At 39.2% G+C, this 22794-nt stretch overlaps 1 protein-coding gene across 1 annotated transcript in view; it reads right to left on the minus strand.

Annotated features, from left to right (window-relative positions):
* Positions 1–692: 692 nt before the first annotated feature.
* Positions 693–22794, minus strand: part of LOC127448527 (HSPB1-associated protein 1 homolog) — a 34753-nt gene continuing 12651 nt past the window's right edge. Inside the window, exons 2-6 of the mRNA XM_051711149.1 lie at positions 19596–19726; positions 17530–17662; positions 5784–5867; positions 1964–2074; positions 693–831 (exon numbers count right to left, since the gene is read on the minus strand). Of these exons, the coding sequence (XP_051567109.1) occupies positions 829–831; positions 1964–2074; positions 5784–5867; positions 17530–17662; positions 19596–19681 (417 nt within the window). The 5' untranslated portion in view covers positions 19682–19726 and the 3' untranslated portion in view covers positions 693–828. The remainder of the gene's footprint in view (positions 832–1963; positions 2075–5783; positions 5868–17529; positions 17663–19595; positions 19727–22794) is intronic.

The raw sequence follows: 22794 nt of genomic DNA on the forward strand, positions 1-22794 counted from the left end.
TTTTGCAAATTATAAAGCTCTCATTTGTACATAGTTTTATGTCATTTCTGTTATGACCTTTGAAATGATAGTGTTCTTGATTAACTCTAATAATACTGACACATTAATTATCAATGTTTGATAATTGCTCAGTCATTTTTTCCCTCATGAAATAAGGTTTTAGCCCTAAACAAATATAAAGTACTTTTGAAATGTATGTTTAAAATAATGTACACTCAGATGAAGTTTCCAGTTAAATTAGTAGCGTAATAATATCTGATGTATTTTCCATGGAGCTGGGCTGATCACATGACCAGCCAAATATTATTCGCTTTATCTCGGTAACCTCCCTATCAATGTTGGTAACCCCCCATTATTGGACACTTTTTACATGATGCTTCATCCCATGTTGCTGGGTATAAGTCCAAAATAACTGCCATATCGGACAGTGCAACATAACAAATTACAGAGTTTACCAAGTTACCTTTAAATACATGCTGCAAAAGAATGCGAACACATCTAATGCCACTTTGCATTTTTGTCAGTAACTTTTGATCAATCTGGAAAATATGAGTGTAACAGATCTCCAGGTTCGGGTATGGAAAAGGAGGAGACGGGGAGCAGTGACACACTTTTGGTAGGGCTTTGATTTGTCTGGTCTTTCTGTGCAGCAAATGCCCTCTTTGCAGGTTTTTCATTCAATTTAATAATTCACACTTAAAAATAAACAAATTTCTTCACAAACACTCAAATAGCTTCAACACGCAATCAACAGTTGGTAACGCTGCACACTCGTTCTCTCTCTCTCTCTTCTGGCGTGTTCAGCTGTTTTAAGGCGTCTCTCCACTATCACTGTAATGAGAAACAGCTGTTAGAGATCATGTCAACCAGCTTGACGAGCCACACCACTCCCTCTCTCTCACAGATAGACACACGACCACACCCCCATCACCACAATGAGTATTAAACCTTGCTGACAAATGACACTTGATGACAGTAGATTGTACAGAAAGATGGACTCAAGGGATAAGCAACTTTTGATCTTTTATATACAGTATATATACAAATAATGTTCATCAAAACACAATGCACTTCAAGAGTAAAGTTCTCTTTGTCGGCACATGATTAATCTTGTAATCAGGGTGATGACATCAGGGTGTTCCAGGCACTCTAGCAGGTCATTGGTGGATATGTGCACACCAGCACCTCATCCTGGTCCATCTGATATCTCTGCACTTCCTGTTTCCTGATGTGCATGCTGACTTGAGCTTTGACAACGTTCATTTTCACCTCTAGGTTCATCTTTATCAGCTTTATCTTGGGATTGTGGTCTACGGGGCAGTGGTGGCTCAGCAGTTAAAGGCTCTGGGTTACTGACCAGAAGGTCAGGGGTTCAAGCCCATGCCACTGTTGGGCCCTTGAGCAAGGCCCTTGACCCTATCTGCTCCAGGGGCGCTGTATCATGGCTGACCCTGCACTCTGACCCCAGCTTAGCTGGGATATGTGAAAACAAAGAAATGTCACTGTATATATTAAAATGTATAATGTGTGACAATAATAAAGGCTTTCTTCTTTCTTTGGCACATTGAGAAATCATTATGCCTACAACAAGATGTGTCCTGTAGGCAGGTGCATCTGGGTTTGTGACCCAAATGTACCACACAAATGACAGGAGTAAGATGAGGGCCAAAGGTAACCACAAAGGAAGGGGACCGGTCAGATATTGAAGACTTTAACTGTCCACTGGAGTCAAGTTTTCCAGACCCTGCCCTAGGTTGGTCTGAAAGCAAGGATGAGCCTTCAGTACTGTCTTTCTTTTTATCCATCCAGGCCTTTACATCCAATTTAAAATACTGCAAGTTTTTAAGTTTTCAAGAGACTGCATCCTAAAATACACAACAATTAGGATGACACATTGTACTGTGCAGTTATGCTACTATGCCTTATGCAGTGTGCCCATATGTGCAAGATTGAATATGGGTACCTCAGTAGGACTGAGCCAATGGTCGTCATTGTCTAAGCTAGGTGCGCTTTTCAGGGCACACACAATGGTCTTGGTAAGAGCTTCTCCTACTCTGGCCTCATCGTCCATATCCTATGGCAAAATGGGAAATACAAAATCAAAGTTTGCTAGGAGCGTGTAAAACTTTTATTATCTAAATAAAAGTTGTAGAACACTTCTAGAGGAGAAACACTCAGCATGAAAGATTAAGTAACCACATCACTTGCTTGCATATGCACCTCTGATCACACCAGGATTTGTATATTTTATGATCAACAAATCCTGGTGTAATCAGAGGAATGTACATTCTATCAAGTCTTTCTGCTCTCCTGATCTGGAATTTCTCATGCTTCTGTGTCAACCATTCTGGCTACTGAGAGAATTCACAGCGGTCATATCCCGCCACAAGCCGCCACAGACCGGGCACTCAAGGAACTGTGTGGGAGTATAAGTGAGCAGGAAACCGCACACCCTGAGGCTGCGTTCACTGTGACCGGGGACTTTAACAAAGCCAACCTCAAGTCAATAGCATCTAAATACTACCAACACATCAGCTTCAACACACGAGGGAACCAGGTTTTGGACCATTGCTACTTTCCCTTCCGGGATGGCTACAAATACCTACCCCGCCCACCATTTAGCAAATCGGACCACTCTTCTGTTCTGCTTCTGCCCGCTTACAGTGCTGGTCGGACCAATCAGATTCTATGCTACCAGACTGTTTTGATCACGCGGACTGGGAGATGTTCCGGTCCACCTCTGATGACGACATCGAGGTCTACACTGATAGCGTAACGTGTTTCATCAGGAAGTGCATAGATGACGTAGTACCGACCAGAACTATACAGATGTACCCGAACTAAAAACCGTGGATTAATAGCGATGTTTGTATGGCACTTAATGCGCGGACCTGCGCTTTTAATTCCGAGAATGCGGAGGAGCATAAACAAGCCAGTTATGCACTCTGTAAAACTATCAGAGCAGCTAACGCCAGTACAGGGATAAGATTGAAGGACAGTTTAACACCACCGACTCTAGAAGCATGTGGCAGGGAATTAATATCATCACGGACTTCAAAGGGAATGAAAACTCCGCCTTGAACACTGCTGCCTCTCTCCTGGATGAACTTAATACTTTTTATGCTCGTTTTGAGGGAAATAACACTGCCCTCACGGAGAGAGCTCTCGCGGCCGAAGCTACAGAGGTTAGTTCACTCTTTGTCTCTGTAGCGGATGTAACTCGATCCTTCTGACGGGTGAATATCCGTAAAGCCACGGGTCCAGACAGCATTCCGGGCCGCGACATCAGAGTGTGCGCAAACCAACTGGCTGGTGTTTTTATGGACATTTTCAACCTTTCCCTCTCATTGTCTGTGGTCCCCACATGCTTTAAAATGTCCACCATTGTGCCTGTACCAAAGCAATCCAAAATCACTTGAATGACTGCCGTCCTGTTGCTCTGACCCCCATCATCAGCAAATGCTTTGAGAGACTAATCAGAGATTACATATGCTCTGTGCCGCCTGCCTCACTGGACTCCACATTGCATACCGCAGCAACCGCTCCACTGATGATGCCATTACATCTACACTACACACTGCTCTCTCCCACCTGGAAAAAAGGAACACATTTGTGAGAATGCTGTTTGTAGACTACAGTTCAGCATTCAACACCATAGTGCCCTCCAAGCTTGATGTGAAACTCCGGGCTCTGGGCTTAAACAGCTCGCTGTGCAGCTGGATCCTGGACTTCCTGTCAGGTAGACACCAGGTGGTTAGAATGGGCAGCAACATCACCTCATCACTGACCCTCAAAACTGGAGTTGTCAGCCCACTACTGTATTCCCTGTACACACATGACTGTGTGGCAACACACAGCTCCAATGCCATCATTAAGTTTGCTGATGATACAACGGTAGTAGGTCTGATCAGACAATGATGAAACAGCCTACAGAGAGGAGATGCACACTCCGACATGCTGGTGTCAGGACCACAACATCTCCCTCAACGTCAGTAAGACCAAGGAGCTTGTGGTGGGCTTCAGGAGAAAAGACAGAGAACACAGCCCCATCACCATCAATGGAGAGAGTCAGCAGCTTCAAGTTCCTCGGTGTCCACATCACAGAGGAACTCACATGGTCCGTCCACACTGAGGCCGTTGTGAAGAAGGCTCACCAGCGCCTCTTCTTCCTGAGACGACTGAGGAAGTTTGGAATGAACCACCACATCCTCACACGGTTCTACACCAGCACTGTAGAGAGCATCCTGACTGGCTGCATCACTGCCTGGTTATGGCAACAGCACTGCCCTCAACCACAAAGCCCTGCAAAGGGTGGTGCGAACTGCCAGACACATCATCGGAGGTGAGCTTCTCTCCCTCCAGGACATACATACCAGGCGGTGTGTGAAAAAAGCTCGGAGGATCATCAGAGACTCCAGCCACCCGAGCCATGGGCTGCTCTCACTGCTACCATCAGGCAGGCGGTATCGCAGCATCAGGACCCGCACCAGCTGACTCCATGACAGCTTCTTCCCCCAAGCAATCAGACTTTTGAACACTTGATCCCTCACAATCAATATACATCAGCACTGCACTTTATTAATCTCACACTGGACTGTCTTAAATTATATTCTCTCTTAACAACACACTGGCAACTGACTATCAACTGACAGCCTGAATGTCAATACAGCACAATACAACCTACTGTATATTTTATATATACTATTTTTTATTGTATACTGTGTATTCTATATTGTGTGTATGTGTATTCTATAGTGTGTGTATTGTATACTGTAGTTTGTACATTATTATTTGTATATTGTGTTGTGTGTAATTATGTGTATATTAGATATGTAAATTGTGTTGTGTAAATCTGATGTTTATTGTAAATTGGTGTATGTCTCATCACTGTCATGACTGCTATGTTTCTCGGAACTGCTCCCAAGACTTTCACCCACTGTTGCACTTGTGTATATGGTTGAGTGACAATAAAGTGATTTGATTGATTTGATATGTAATATCTACCCGAGAATGTGATTGAAGTCAAATTCTTATACTACTGCTCAAACCATACAGATTTGAGCAACCCAGCAACTGGGTTTGCGATGCATCATGGGAGAACTGTGGTTTAGGCATATCAGATGGGTATGTGATTATGCATTTTTAAGCCTAGTGGAAAGAGAGCCTGGAGACTTTAGCATCTCTTTTCTCATCTATGATAGCTCATATGATGCACTGGGCATACTGGATAGCTGCGTGATTATGCAAGATGCATTTATATGCCTAGTGGAAACAGCGTCTGGTGACTTTAGCATCTCTTCTGTCATCTTGAGAACACACATACATCACAATGATACTTCATCTGATGCTGAAAGAGGAAGCAATAATATCACAGCAGAAACTAGATTTACATTTCCTGAAGGAAATACCAATGCTTGCAAGGAGACAAAAGAATAGTATTAAAGTTTCATGTAAAATCAGTTAATACAGTAAAAATTCTAGATGGAGAAAGGGAGAGGGATAGAGATGTGCAGTGTTCAAATATTACGATAACATCATTCTGTATTCTGTCAATGTAAGTCAATGGGAGATTTTTCAAACTTTAATCTTACGTTTCTTAAAAAGTAAACTTTTTACTAAAACATAAATAGGTTTGGGCTTAATTGCACAAGTTTAATACTTAGGTGAGGGTTTTTTTTTTTTTTTTTTTTTTTTTTTTAGAACAAACTAACCAGAATGATTGAGAAATATATTAGTACAGTGCTGCCTTGCAAGTACTTAAACAAAACAGAGATGTGTCTTACCATCTCAATCTTGGAGATAACACTGATGGTTACAGGGTCCACAGACTCCACATAGTGCCACCAGTGTCTGGGAACAAACAGAACCTGATGACAGGCAAAAGTAGTCAGTTAAAACTCCAGAAGATCCTCACAGAACATAAAATCTCAGAATTCTCTCCTAGGTGTAACTGCAATTAAGTGCAGATAGTGATGCTCTCTGAACAATGAAAACATTTTGAGAGTGTATGTTAAAATAATATTTACCACCAGGTGGCAGCTTTGTTCCGTGCCTTTTCACATTATTTGGGTCACGAAAAAAAAAATCTATATCCTGGCAATATTTATAAGGCTACATGAGGTCTATCGATTTTCACACACAGTGTTTTAATCTAAGCTCTCTGTTAATAACAAAAGAGTGAAACAAACACTGAGTGAAATGTCAAGATCCATCAAAACAAAGGTCATGTGAGTTTGTGTTCATGAAACAAACGTGATCTTGGCATAGAAACATAATTACAGTCTTGCAAGGCAGCACTGTATTGATATTTCTCAAACATTGTGGTTCGGGTTTGCTCTAAACCTCTTACCTTAACTATTAAACTTCTGCAATTCATTCAGTGTGAACCACTTAACGTACAGACTCGTATCAAATTTTGTTTGAAGATAATTTCAGTCTTTTCAGTGCTATCCATTTTAGGCTTTTACACTTTATAAAATGTAAGATTCTCCAAGTGACTTGCCTTGATAGAATGATCAGCACTCAAAATGTAACAAACAGTGATTAAATACTTGCACACTGAATTGTGATTGGCCTTCTTTCTAGTATGCTGTATATTAAAGGAATATACCCAGTTCGATACAAGTTAAGCTCAATTGTCAGCATTTGTGGCATAATGTTGATTAATTTTAAATTAATTTCAACTCATCCCTCATTTTCTTAGAAAAAAAAAAAAAAAAAAAGCAAAAAGCAAAAATCTGGGTTACAGTGAGGCACTTTCAATGGAAGTGAATGGCGCCAATCCTAAAATCTTAAAATACTCTCTGTTTCAAAAGTATAGCCACAAAACATAAACAATATGTATGTTAACATGATTTTAGTGTGATAAAATAGCTTACTAGCCTTTTCTGTGTGAACTTATATCCAGTTTTACAACTTCGTTGCCATGACGACATAATGCTGTAAACACTAAAACCCTAAGACGAGGAGTGTAGATGTCAGTTTAAACAACTTTACTACTCAAATAATACACAAGTTTTAACAGAATAATTAAAATGCTTTTATAAAAGAATAAGCTTCACATTTCTACCTTTAAACCCTCCAAAAATTTGCCCCATTCACTTCCATTGTAAATGCCTCACTGTGATGTAAATGTTTGCTTTTTTATTTTAAAGGAGGTATGATTAAATTTTTTTGCTGGTAATTAACATTATGCCACAAATGTTGTTGATTGAGCTTTGTGGCAGCGGGGGTGTGGTTGAGCGCCCGTCCGGAGAGAGAGAAAACGGTAAGGGCGCTTACACCTGAGCTAAATTATGTCTAACACCTGTCTCTAATTCCAGTGAGCTTGGGGAGAGTGGCATATAAACAGCCACGCCACTGCCAGAAGGGAGAGTGAGAGGAGGGCTCTTCCACCCTTGGGTACGCCACCAAGTGGTCCTCCGCAAGCTGGACGGCTTCCTCCAGCGACGCTGGGCGGTGGCACTGGACCCACTCCGCTGTCCCCTGCAGCAGTCGATGAATCAGCTCTTCCAGTACCACCTGGTCAATCACTCCCCCGACGTCACGATTCCCTGCCAGTAGCCATTTCTGGCACGCGTCTCGGAGCCATTGGGAAAAGGCAAAGGGGGGGGGGGGGTCGGTTTTCCCCAGCTTCAAGGTCCGGAACAGTTGGCGATACTGTTCTGGGCTATGACCCACCCGCTGCAGTATAATCTTTTTTAGGTCGTCATAGGCCAGGAGATTAGCCGCCGTTCCTGGTCTTGGTGTAGCTCAAGCAGGGATTGCTGGTTGGACTGATGCAGGCTGGCAAGGGACTGGAGCATCTCGGCCACCTGGGAGGACTCCATGGGACGTAATTCGATTCCCGGGTTTCAGCACCAGTGTGAGGGAATCACACGGTATGAGGGAAGGAGGTCACTGGGACAGGAAGTTTCAGGTCTCAGGTGAGCTTTTAATCACAAACTTAGGGGTAACACAGTCACAACTGGCACAGTAACTTCCTCAGCTTCACAAACTCTTTAGCGTCACAGGCTCTTAGTCATTGCCTCTTAATCATCACAAAGTCTTTATCACAACTCTTTAGCATCACAAACTCAGTAGCTTCACCATGAGACTCAGGTGCCAGACTCTCTCTCCCTTCTGGCGGTGGCGTGGCTGTTTATATGCCACTCTCCCCAAGCTCACTGGAATTAGAGACAGGTGTTAGACATAATTTAGCTCAGGTGTATGTGCCCTTACCACTTTCTCTCTCTCCAGATAGGCGCTCAACCACACCCCCGCTGCCACAAGCTTGACTTTGTATTGAACCCAGAATATTTATTTAAAACAGTTCTAATACATGCCTGTAAACTGCACACTGGCTACGAGTTGATTCTTGTGTGTATGTGGAACCCACTGAAATAAGACTCATAAGTCATAAGTGTCATGACAACATCAAAGCCGCACTGATCCAGCATTTCACTACACAGTGACAGAACTAAAACCTTAACTTATGAACAACTTAAACACTATACTTTTTCTGCCCTTATTTACTGAAAGTTGAAGAATGTATTTTTAGAGGAGAGGTTTCTAAATCTAAAATCTAAACTAGATTTAGAGAAGGTATTTAAAAAAAAACATTTCACCACAAACATTCAAAAACCTTAAAGTATATTTCCCCCCAAAATAAAAATCACCCTCATGTTGTTCAAAAGCCATATGACTTTTCAATGATAACAGAATTGTCATTTTTGGGAGAACTATCCCTATACAAGGTACAGTGCAAATACGAAAGTTCTTTTGGGGAATTTTTTTTTATGCATTTGCAGCAAGAAGCAGTGAAGCAGTGTTAGCTCTCTCAGAGAATGGAAGTTTGTGTCTCTCGTCTTCATTAGTATGCTGTGAAAAGTTGTGAGTGCTCCCAGAGAGTACGCTCGCTGTGTTGGACCGCCGCTAATTGCCTTGCCACCGTCTCGCCTCTCAAAGAGCTCGAGCAGAGAGGTTTCACACATGCTGCTGGAATCTGAAGGAGGGGGGTGTGCTACAAAACACACACACATTACTGTTGTCTGATTTATCTACACCTCGATTACACTGAACACATAGAGACCTATTGTTGTAATATAGCACCCAGAAAGACACTAGGGGAATGTTATTGTAAATGCTTCAGAAAAATATGCTCAATGACATCACTCCAGGGTAATTTATGCACAAAGCTCTAAGTAAGTGTGCAATTATAAATTGGATTTCCTTTGTAATATCTGAGATTCAAACAACCAGTCCTCCTTCACTTGGAAAAAGAAAATAAGTGAAAAAGATTAAAACTTGAGTGGTGCTTCCCCAGGATGTTGCTTTGTGGTTCTTAGCATGCTTTTTAGCATGCTGCTATGCAGTTGCTAGGATGTTATGCCATTTTTGTCCCTAGATAAGCCCTAACCCTAAATATGAGCATAAAAGTGAGTTTTGGCTTATCGAACACCACTAAAGACATAATAAAGAGTAATGGTAGTGTACATGAAGTAGAAATCCTATTCATTTTCTTCACAGAGAAAATTATTTTTAACTGTACTTTATAAACCTTTCAAGATGGATCTACCAGGTGTTCAGAGGTTGTTAAGTGATGGTATAGTGTATGCTTCTGAAGAAGCCATAGGTCATTGTGATTTCAACTTCATAAAACTTCACATAGTAGTTATAATGACGTAATGCCAGAAAATCCTGTAATCTGGTAAATGCCATAACACTGATTACTCTACTGATACCAAAATCCTTTATTCTGACACACTTTAATCATGTTAACATAAAGTATAATGTTTATGTCTTATTGCTATACTTTTGAAACAGTGTATTTTAACTTTTATGAATTGGCCCCATTCACTTCTATTGTACCTGCCTTACTGTAAGTGCAATTTTTGTTTGTTTTTTAAATAAAAGAAGGGCCCATTTGAATTTTTTTGTTTTTTGCAGTAATCAACATTATGCTGAACTTAACTTGTATTGAAACTGGAACATTCCTTTAACAGCCAAATTCCCAGTGAAGAACTAATCTACCCATAATCCTAAAGGGAGATCTACCAGATAAGAAAATCAGGGAAGTTCCTGTTACCATAGGATTGGAACTCACTGCAAAACATCTCAGCAGTGACCAACTACTCCCATTTAGCATTAAGGATGACATAATATACCTGACCAGGCTTCAGAGTGACTGTGAGGACTTGGGCTCTTCCAAAAGCCGGAAACTTCTTCAGGTCAGGCTGGACTACATTGACCTGACTGATCAAACTGAAGATTTTTAGAAGAATATTTCTGCCCTGTAGATACTCACAATGCAAGTGAATGATGGCCAGAACTCTTGAGCTCAAAAAAGCACATAAAGTCAGCATAAAAGTTGTCCATAAAACTCCAGTGGTTAAATCTATGTCTTCAGAAGCGATATTATAGGTGTAGGTTAGAAACAGATCATTATGTCCATTTTTACTATCAGTTCTCCTCCCAGCCATTAGGTGGTGATATGCACGAAGAATGTGAATCGCCAAAAACAAAAGAAGAATGTTGAAGTGGAAGTGGACATTTCTAGTAAAAAAGGACTTAAATATTGATCTGTTTCTCTCACTCGCTCACGCACACACACACATATCATATCTCTTCAAGAGACATGGATTAAACCACTGGAGTCTTATGGTTTACGTTTATGCTTCTTTATGTGCTTTTTTGAGCTTCAAAGTTCTGGTCACCATTCAGTGCAAATTAGATATTTTCTAAAAATCTTCATTTGTGTTCAGCAGAAGAAAGAAAGTCAAACACATCTGGGATTGCATGAGGGTAAGTAAATGATGAAAGAAATTATATTTTTGGGGGAACTATTCCTTTAAGGTCCATCTAAATGTATATGATGCTACTGACTGGAACCAGCGATCACACAATTTTCACATTAAGACCAGCTTTAATCATCAGATATTATACAATAGTGAACTGTGAACTAGGTAATCTCGAAAAACAGAAGTATCAGTTAGCAATTACAGCGACAAGACAAGCTCCACCGAAAGATACAAAATTGTCAGTTCAGCTTCTCACAATGGAGCAAGTCTCAATAACTGCTCACAGGACTGCATTGTCAATCTCTAATGCAGAGGAAAAATTACTTTCTTTTAATAGCTCAGGAATGGATCTGGAGCTCTAACATAAGGCGAGATGGAGCTCTTGTCAATGTTAGAAGGAAGCGAATGTCATTCCTCTAAACCAGTGGTTCTCAACTGGTTTTGCTTCAGGACCCAGGTTTTACACTGGACATCAAGTGGCGACCCACCATAGTAAAAAACATAACCTGTAATTAATGTATCCTGGATAGCATTTTCTTTTATCTTGCATAGTTTTGTTCATGGTTTTCAGGTATAAATGCATTTATCAAGTGACATTATTTTTTTTTGTTGTTGTTGATGTCAACAACAAAAAGAAGTTCTCTTCCCCCTTTTTAAAAGTAGATGAGCATATTTATTTATATAAGCCCAATATATTTATTATCCAGTTTATTTCCTAATATCAAACATCATTCTAACAAAACATATATTACAAAGGAGGAAAACTTGATTCATAATTTGTCCACAAGTCTTGGAGGTCCAGACTGTAAAGCCCTTTATGTATTTGGCCTTATATTTACAGTGTAATGACATATAAGTACAGGCATAAGACCATGATGGCCCCTCATTACCATGGCTAGGACAATCTAGCTAGTCTTTCTAATAATAATAATGCTAATAATAATAATAATAAATTATAGTGTTTATGAAACATAGTATAGATTCTACCTAATAGAGTGTTTAATATGAAACTATAACATTTGTCAAAACATCACATTTACGGTTACTACTGTAAAATCGTGGTTAATGATATAATTTTAAAAACAACTTTATTTTGGCACATAGCACAGAGTTGCTATGTTCCACCTCACTGCTGTGTATAATGTCAGGGCTGCCTGTTTGAGAGGTTTGACTTCCTCCACAGTGATTTAAACTAGAAAAATTCTCACTAGAATTCAAATGGGCATAGAATTCAAAAACAAGCCTTTTGGGGGGGGTCACGTGACGCCATGCAAGGAGCAGACGTGTGAGTGACGAGCTCTGCGCACTTTGCAGAATTTTCGATTATTTTCATATTATAATCTGGTGAATTTTGATACACCCAGTTACACATTTGACCTTTGTTGCAAAACATGGCAAAGAAGTCAAAATCCTCAGGCTCTGGAGATATTAAAAGACACTTACGTGTTCAGGATGAAAGCCCCGACAGGCCTATAGACTGGGAACTCGATTTGGATGGCGCGGTGGGTGAAGAAATCCAGCGTCAGTTGTCCAACATGTCGGTGATGTTGACGAAGATTCTTGCTGACTTGGAGGATCTCGCTGTAATACGTCGATCGATTACGGCGATGGAAATGAAATTCTCTGAGTTAGCTACAAGAGTGACTGATGTTGAAAAACGAATCAATTTTCTGGAATCTTCGGAGAGGGAATTAACCGCTAATCCGCCCGCGACCAAAGTTGATTTGGAACATCTCCTTGAAAAGCTTGAAGAGCTTGAGAATAGAAGCCGCAGGAATAATATTAGAATTGTTGGAATTCCTGAGCATGAGGAGGGCAAAGATATGGTGAAATTCCTAGACAAGTTTTTCCCGAGTCTGCTCGACATAACAGGCCACAAGTTGGAAATCGAGCGAGCTCACAGAGTCCCAGCTCACAGATCTGCTGAGGGAGATAGGCCCCGATCGATTCTGGCCAGATTTCTGAGATCATCCAATAAAGATCTTGTGTTGCGCCAGGCGAGGAGCAAAGGGAAGCTTTCTTGGAAGAACCATAATATTTTCTTGTTCCCGGACTTTGCGAGTTCGACAAGAGAGAAACGCGATCGGTTCAAGGAATGTAAGAAACTCTTACATCAGAAAAAGATCTTCGCTCTAATGTTTCCAGCAAAACTGAGAATAGAAACGAAGGTCGGTCGCAAAGTATTCACATGTCCAAATCTGGCAATGTCTTTTATTGAATTAATGTCTGAGTAAACCAGTGGATGTTTCTCATGTGAGTGGGCCTGACTCACTGTACTTACTCTTGAGGAAGCTGGGCGACATTTTAGGTTTTTTGCGTTGGCTCCGCCGAGCGGCTGGAGCTTGTTTTGTGAATAACACTTTTCCTTAAAGAAATTTTTGCATCGAAGTTCCTGGACAGATTGAGAGTGGACACTATGGATGACCGCAAAATATCTACATGCTCACACAAAGGATGTCTTTTATAAAGTTGTCGAATTGTGTAAGTCATGGTATATACGTTTATGCGGCCTCCGAGTGAATTGACACGACCATCCAGGGAACCGGGATGCTGGTTTGTTTCCATTTGTGTTGGCTCCGCCTAGCGGCTGGAGCTTGTTCTATTGAATAACACTCCTTTGGAACAGCTGTGGATTAATCTGTTCGTTCTTCGTTCTCCTCCTGCTGGCTGTAGTTTGTTTTGTCGAGTTTTTTTTAGGAGACATTGGAATGATTACGTCATCCGTTGAACTCATAACAGCCAGCTCACTGAACATTAGTTTGTCTGTCCGAGGAATCTGATCGGTTTTATATCAGCTGGAATTTGTTTTGTGGAAGATCACACCTTTGAGACAGTTCTGTGAATTAATCTACATGTCCTTTGTGTTCATTCTTCCTATTGACTGGGTTTATTTTACAATGTATTTTCTGTTATGTAATTTTGCCTCACAAATTTGTGAGGCAAAATTGAGCAATCCGATGGCAAAGTTGTCATGGGGACTCGTGGGCGTTCATGGACCTTTTGAGTTTAGAGGGATTGTCGCCGGTTGGCGCTTTCGTGCGCGGGGTTAATGCGCACGTTTTTCTTTTTTCTGTTTGTTTTGTTCGGGGGATGTTCAGGGGTTGATTGTTTCACTAATGGGGAATGTGGTCTGTATAATTTTGTTTTTGACACAGTTTTTTTTGTTGTTTTTATTATATCAATATGTCAAATGTTAACATGAGCGGACTGTCTCTCTCCACATGGAATGTAAATGGGTTGGGGCACCCCATAAAAAGAAGGAAGGTTATTTCTTTTCTTAAATGTAAGAAATATGATATAGTGTTTCTTCAAGAAACACATCTCTCCCCGCAGGAAGCTGAAAAATTTGGGAAGATATGGGGTGGACATGTTTTTTTTAGTGCTGGCTCAAGTAAGAGCAAGGGAGTCATTATATTGGTAAATAAACATCTACAATTCAAATGTCTCAAACAGATTAAAGATAAATTAGGAAGAGTAAATATTGTGTAAGTTGAAATTCAAGGGCAAAGGTTGATTTTGGCTAATCTTTACGCACCTAACACTGATGATCAAGGCTTTTTTATAGATCTTGAAGGGATGTTGCAAGCCGCTGGCACCCCTCATGATATAATATTGGGAGGAGACTTTAATCTTTTGATGGACTCAGTCCTTGATTATAGTGACGCAAAAGTCTGTAAACCCCCTAGAGCAACATTGACGCTTCACAGGATGTGTAAAAATCTTGGTCTTACGGATATTTGGAGACTTTTGAACCCATCTGGTAGGGACTATACATTTTTTTTCATCAGTCCATAAGATTTATTCTAGAATAGATCTTTTTTTGATATGCAAATCCCTCATTTCATCTGTTGTTGATTTCTCAATTGGAAATATCTTAGTCTCAGATCATGCCCCGGTGAGTTTAAAGGTGTTGCCATATACAGAGAAAAATAAATCATATAGTTGGCGCCTTAATGTGTCCCTTTTGCAAAATCCTGATTTCCAACAAATGTTAAAGTCTGAAATCAGTGTTTATATGTAGACCAACTGGTCCTCTGTATCCACTGTGAGCGTGGCTTGGGAGGCACTTAGGGGTCGGATCATACAGTATGCCTCATTCATTAAAAAATCCAAAGAACAAGAACTTGTGGAGTTGGAAGGGAATATTAAAAGTGCCGAATGTCGTCTGATGGCCTCAGAGAATTGACCTGATTGAAATATAGATATAATACTATTTTGTCACGGAAAGTGGAGTTTTGGTTATTCAGGGCAAGACAGTCATACTTTGAGTCGGGTGACAAAGCAGGGAAGCTTTTGGCTAGATATATAAAGCAGAGAGAGTCTCTTTCTATTATTCCCTCAGTGAAATCTGCTTGTGGTGAAATATTTACCTTGGCTATTGATATTAATAATGCCTTTAAAGAGTTCTATCTTGATCTCTATGGTTCCACGTCTTCATCCACTGATGAAGATATTAGGAACTTTGTGGAACCATTAGATCTCCCTAAACTGACAACTGAGCAAAAAAACTCTCTTGATTCTGAGATAACCTTGGAGGAGCTTGACGAGGTAATTAAAGCCTTGCCTACTGGCAAGTCTCCGGGGCCTGACGGCTTTTCCTCTGAGTTTTTCAAATCTTTTGCTACAGAACTGGCTCCACTTTTGTTAGAAGTTTATACGGAATCATTAAAGAATGGAAAGCTTCCACCAACCATGACACAAGCCCGGATCAGTCTGATTTTAAAAAAGGACAAAGATCCAACCGAGTGTAAAAGTTACCACCCAATTTCCCTGATCCAGTTAGATGTAAAAATTTTGTCCAAAATTCTGGCTAATCGATTAAGTAAAGTTATGACATCACTTATACATATAGATCAGGTGGGGTTTATTCGGGGCCACAGCTCTTCTGATAACATCAGGCAGCTCATTAATATTATGTGGTCAGTAGCGAATGATCAATCTCCGGTTGCTGCCATCTCTCTTGACGCCGAAAAGGCATTTGATATGGTAGAATGGGATTATCTTTTTAAGATTTTGGAAATGTATGGGTTCAGGAGTACATTTATTGGTTGTATTAAGTTACTTTATAGACACCCTGTAGCAGCGGTACAAACAAATGGGTTAATTTCAGATTATTTTACTCTGGATAGGGGCACCCGGCAGGGTTGCCCTCTTTCCCCATTATTGTTCTGTCTTGCCCTGGAACCATTAGCAGCCACGATAAGAAAAGAGGATGATTTTCCAGGGGTGATGGCGAGAGGTGTGGCGCATAAGCTTCTGCTTTATGCAGATTATATTTTATTATTCGTCTCCGACCCCACTAGATCTATGCCTTGCCTCCACAGAATTATTAACTCCTTTTCCAAATTCTCAGGATACAAAGTCAATTGGTCTAAATCCGAAGCTTTGACTTTGACTGTGTACTGTCCAGTAACGGCCTTCCAGCCGGGTGCCTTCCAGTGGCCCAAACAGGGAATTAAGTATTTGGGAATTTTATTCCCAGCAAATTTGTCTGATTTAGTCAGAGTTAATTTTGATCCCTTTATAAAAAGGTTTTCGAACGATGTGGACAGGTGGGCTTCGTTACACTTATCGATGATTGGGAAGGTTAATGTTATTAAAATGAATTGTATTCCAAAATGTAACTACCTGCTACAATCTCTCCCTGTAGATGTCCCCCTCTCTTACTTCAAGCAATCTGATAGTATCGCGAAGTCCTTCATTTGGAATGGTAAACGTCCCAGGTTAAATTTCAGTAAATTACATAGGCCGATTGACAAAGGTGGATTAGGCCTACCCAAGATTTTGTTTTATTATTATGCATTCAGTGTTTGACATTTGGTTCATTGGTCGCTTCCACCTGAGAGAGCTCCTCCCTGGTTTTGTATTGAAAAGGAAGTTCTTGCCCCTATCTCGCCACTGCAAAGCCTTTCGATTAAACTACCTGGAGAGGTTAAGTTGCACCCCGTTATTTTGCATTTGCATTCGATATGGACAAAAGTGTCCAGAGTGTTTAATTCTGATATTTATTTAAACGTAGCTTCGAGCATATGGCTGAACCCTAAACTATGTATTAATAAATCCCCTTTCTGTTGGTCAGATTGGATTGTGAGGGGGGTTAATACACTTGGTGACCTGTATGAGGGTGGAGTATTGAGATCTTTTGAAAATTTGATTCAACATTTTGGGATTCCCAGATTTCAATTTTATAAGTATTTACAGCTGCGCCACCTGCTCTGCTCTATTTTTGGGAGTAGCATACACCCCCCTAGAGCAGCAGATACTCTGGAAGTGGTGATTGCTGCTTTTGGAAAGGGTCATGAGGCATCAGTGTATTATTCCCTGTTAATTTAGAGTCTGTGGGACGGAACTTTAAATTCTCTCAAAAGATTATGGGAGGAAGATTTAAATTTGTTATTGGAGGAGGGAGTGTGGGCAAGGATTCTAAACAACATAAAGTCTGCATCTAGAGATGCAAGGGTTCGCCTCATGCAATTTAAGATTTTACATAGATTTTATTGGACCCCCTCTAGATTGTACAGGATTGGTCTTAAAGACTCACCCACCTGCTGGCGATGCCAGTCAGAAGACAGGGACATAACCCATGTTTTTTGGGGTTGTATTAAAATTCAGGAATTTTGGTTGAGGATCCAGCGTTTTGTGTGTGACGTACTGGACACTCAGTTTTCATTTTGCCCCAGACTTTGTATTTTGGGTGATGGAGGGGTCCTGAATATAGGAGATATATATATACGAAAAGCTGGGTACTAACCAGAGTGATGATTGGCAGACAGCTAATCCTTAGGGGTTGGAAGTCAACTGATGCACCCTCATTTCGTGAGTGGTGCACAGAGTTGGGTAAAGTGGCAGCTTTCGAGGAGATGACTTCCAGACGGCAGGGTAACCTGTCGAGTTATGGCAGAAAATGGGGCAGTTATTTGTCTCATTTGGAGAGGTCCTAGCGGGGTGCAGTGGAGGGAGACAATTTTATTTATTTATTTATTTATTTTTTCTTCTTCTTTCACTATATGTTGAACTTTGTCTTTTTTTTTTAATGTACTATTTGTGTGTCTGTTTATATGTTGGTATTTACTTATTTTATATTTGTGCGGGCAGGGGTTGGGTGGGTGGTGGTTATAAAGGATTTTAAGTTGATTCCTAATGTATAATTTTGTGGTTAAATTTATACTTGTCTGTCCTGGAATCAATAAAAAATGTTAATAACAAAAAAAAAAAAAAAAAGCCTTTTTGCGTATATAAAGTGCTGAAATTTCACTTAGGTGGCCAATGAAAAATTTTCAATGGGAGAACAATGGCATGTTCTTTCCCTGCTGTCCGCAACCCAGTCCGAATAGACCTGTGACCCACTTTTGGGTCGCGACCCACCAGTTGAGAAACGCTGCTCTAAACCTTATTCATAGAACAAGCCAAATTGGCAGTCCTGCCTGGGGTTTATTTGACTTTTTCAGGGGTCTATTGACAGCTGGTAATTAAAACTAGTTGCATCTAAAGTCAAATGCTAAAATCTGATGGCTTCATACAGGTAAACAGAAATGGTATTGCAGCTATGGGTTTTTAGTATGATGAATTAACTTTTTTTAAATTATTATTAAAGGGTGATGTTTGCCATCTGGAATTGATTTTCAGGGCCATTTTTACATTTTTATGATGCCATATTTTGGTTGCACTTTATTTTACAGTATGTCTCTCATCATTTAATAACCCTCATGCCCTCCCAGATTTGTATGACTTTCTTTCTTCAGCAGAACACAAACAAAGATTTTTAGAAGAATATTTCAGCTCTGTAGGTCCTCACAATGCAAGTGAATGGTGTCAGACATTTGTGGCACCAGAAATCACATAAAGAAAACAGAAGTAATCCATAAGAATCCAGTGTTTAAATCCACATCTTCAGAAGCAGGTGTGGGTGAGAAACAGACCAAACTGTAAGTCCATTTTTTTACTCTAAATCTCCAATTTCATTTTTACATCTGAACGTCACATGTGGTGCCAGAGTAAAAAAGGACTTAAATATTGTTCTGTTTCTCACCCACACCTATTATATTGCTTCTGAAGATATGGATTTAACCGCTGGAGTCATATGGATTAATTTTATGTTTCCTTAACATGATCTTTGGAGCTACAAAATTCTGATCACCATTCACTTGCATTGTGAGGACCTACAGAGCTGAGATATTCTTCTATAAATCTTTGTTTGTGTTCTGCTGAATAAATAAAGTCATACACACCTTGGATGGCATGAGGGTGAGTAAATGATAAGAACATTTTCATTTTTGGGTGAACTATCCCATGAAGTGCATGAAACTGGTTTTGTAGATGAACATAATTTATGCCTACATAGTAATTTCTTTACAAAAACAAAAAATACTTTTCCATTGACAATTTGGAGTGGACAGTAAAGGAAAAGCAGCCAACAACTGAACTCCTTCAATACTGTTTAAAAAGCATCTCAGGTGGCACCTGATGAAATTGGCTGAAACAATGCTCAAAGTGGGCAGAAGTGTATTCTAGGCAAAGCGAGGCTAAGAAGATAAAATAGTAGATAGCCTTTGATAGCCTTTTTTAAAATATGGGGTTTGATTTGTTTAACAATGTTTTAGTCAATACATAATTACCATACTCCCATTTGTTGTTGTTTCATAGTTTTGATGATGTTACTATTATTACTACTATATTGGAGAAGGTGTGTTCAAACGTTTGACTGATAGTGTACATTAAACTTTAGATAACAGATAAAAATAAAATAAAAAACAGCAGAGGAAATCGCTACAAATGTAAAATATCTGGGGCATTTGAACTTATGACCATGGTCCTTACCTGCCTTGGATCTGGACGGCAAGATTGCAACCATATGAATCAAGGTGGCACGGAGTGTTTACACCATGTGTGCTGATCCAAATCATGCTGTCTCATCCATCACAGCCGGGAAAGTCTAATCATACCACATCCTGCAGTTATGAAGTTTGTGTTTATAAAAAGCAAACAAACAAACAAACAAAATGTGATCACATTTTTATGTAAATTCTGTTCAATAAAACAAACAGGATGCTGCTCAGGAAGGTAGATAATGCAGCCTGTACCATTTTCAGGGGACTGAACATGAGATGTAATCAAGCCCTCAGGAGCATTTAAATTACCCAATTCATCATTTAAGAGAGGCCCATGTCTACACATTTTCTGGGTGCCCTAGTTGGCAGGGAGAATATTGGCACTTCAGAAGCATTTTCTTTATGATTTACAAAAACTGAAAGCCAGAACTAAAAATTTGGTCATTGCTTCCTTGGGGAAAATGAGAAACAAAATAAACTTTCAAAAAATATCATTAAATGTTTGCAGAATGACATTGCTATGCCATATGATATTTATTGGAATAGTAAAACAGCAATGAGTGATAAATTGCTCTTCATATTTGTTATTCTGTGTTTTGCCATATATTTTCTTAAAAAACAGCTTCAGAGAGTTAAAGTAAAGGTAAGCATCCTCAGAAGCCAGGGAATACATATTAATAATCATTCCATTCCGTTCATTAATCAAAGCTGATGCCTTTGAAGCGCCCTGTGTGCTGTAGTGCTACACTTCATGAAAAATTGGTCGCTCTCAAGCACAACTGGCATGTGGAAAAAAGCTAATGGGTTAATGTGCTGCTTGATGAGGTCTGAGAGAATGATTGATGGAGGGAGAAAATTAGAAGAACAGTGTTTGTCCAATCGAATGTATTTCTTTTTAAATGGAGCTTATTTTATCAGTCATAAAGAAATGTTCCTTTATTTTCTGACCAAACATGCAATGACAAAAGGTTTATTTAATAATAATAAAATGTAATAAATAATACTGAGGCATATTGTATTATATTATATTATTATAATATTAAAAACATATTATACAGTGGCCCCAAAAAGTATTTAGAGACTTAAACCACACTTAAATATACAAGAATGTCACTGCATGAAATAAACACAACATTAAATCAAGTATAATTTCTTTTAAAGAAAGCTAGCACAGGCACTGTTTTCAAGCAAAATATTTAACAAAAAATAAGTTTGTTTGGTTTTAATGAAATTAAAAAAACAAATTTGATATAGTTTTCAAAAATAGAACAATAGTATTTGGATATTTTCTGGGTGTCAAACGTTATGAACTATGAGATGAACTACACCTGTGGTTATTCTGCAAAGGCACCCGCATGAACTTAAGGGGAAATTACTTCATACCAGTCCCTCCAGGATTTCGCAGCACTTTTTCCTGATTATAGACCTTTTTCACACTCCAGGAATTGGAACGCGGAAGTAAACGTTTGCAGGGTAAACTTCGACAGCGGAGAATGGGAGTGAATGGGAGACCACAACAAATATTATTTTCACTTACCCATTTGCTCCAACACCAAAAGAAAAAAATCCACTATTACATTTGAACGACTTTCTAGAAGAAAAAAATAAAATAAAAATAGAGAGCAGTGGATTAAGACAGTCAGATGGGAGAATATGCCAAATATACTGTCACTCTTCCAGCAGCTGTAATAGAAACCCCCTCTCACAGCTGTGGTAATTCATTTTTTAAAACTAATTCCAGGGTAATTTAACACAAAGCATAATGTTATAAAATTACACTCAATATTTAAAAAAATGATCATATAAAAAAGTTTGCTAGATTTACGCTGCTAAATAAGGTGGAAACTAGTCATCACATTCTGTGAAAAAGGTCTATTGAGGCCCAAAATCGATTATTGCGATGCAATTTTCTGCATTATATTTTTTATTTCTTTGTTGTTGTTTTGCAGTAAAACTCACAAATCATCATTGTATTCCTCTGTAATTTGTTTCAATGACTGTGTAAATGCAATTGCATATAAATATTTTAGTGCACAATAACTGAATATGCAGTTAGAAAGCAAAAAATAATAATTACACACAAAAATACCATAGACCTACATTTAGGTGAAACCTGTGATATGGCTATTGGAAGACCCTTGATTATTTTGTGTTAAAATGTTCTGCAGACAATGCAAGAAAACCTTGCAAAGGTTAAAATAGACCTACAATAAATCTGTAAACTAAAAACACAAATGAGGATTCAATAATTAGGCCTGTTGCGATTATTACATTGTCTGATAAAGAAATCTGATAGGGCCTATATGGACTTATACAAACATATAAAATTATAGTTCATATATATATGAGCATTTATGCAAATTCAAATTCCACAAATATTTGGAAAAATACATGGTCATACATGAAAATGGTAGCCTAATATTTTGAAATAAATGTTTATCATATATTGCAATTTATCAGATTTGTACTGTATTAAGCACTTCAAATTCTAATACAATTTTACTATTCAACTAAGTGAAATGTAAGTGAATATAGAAATGCCATTAATGCAGGGATGAATGCAAAACGATCCAGTTTCACTTGAAGTTAACATTAAGTTAACGTTCCAGGGTTCCCACTCTTTTCAAGGCACAATTTTCCAGGACATTTTTATGCGCCCAACAAGTATAATATTTAGCAAAAACATATGTGTCCATTTAAATCGAGCTTTTATTTTGCCGTTTCTGTTTGTATTTGATGGTAGTTTCTCACCTCCAGATAAGCAGCTTGCTCCATGGCCCAGTGTGATTATTAATCCCCATAAAGCTGTGATTCAGTTTACTAACTACATAGTCTGTATGTGCTGTGCACTTCAGAGTGCTCTCAGTTATCTCACAAACACAAGAGTGCACGTGATGATCATGATGAGGTGTTTTCAATGTATGAGCGGACGACTCTACACATTTATTTTGAAGCACGCCTCACTTGCAGATTATTTATTTACTCAATTGCATCAGAGACTTCTTTAGTTTAATTATCACATTAGGACATATCACAATTTTAATTTGATTCATTGTACATTCAAACATTCATTTTCATCCAAATATGTCATATTCCACGACATTCTGCATTTTATTGCTAATGCCATTTATATGACTAGCTTCCAAGTTTTCCACATACTACATGTGGTAACCGTGGTATAAGCTGAC

Source organism: Myxocyprinus asiaticus, chromosome 11 (genome assembly GCF_019703515.2).
Source record: "Myxocyprinus asiaticus isolate MX2 ecotype Aquarium Trade chromosome 11, UBuf_Myxa_2, whole genome shotgun sequence".
NCBI lineage: Eukaryota > Metazoa > Chordata > Actinopteri > Cypriniformes > Catostomidae > Myxocyprinus > Myxocyprinus asiaticus.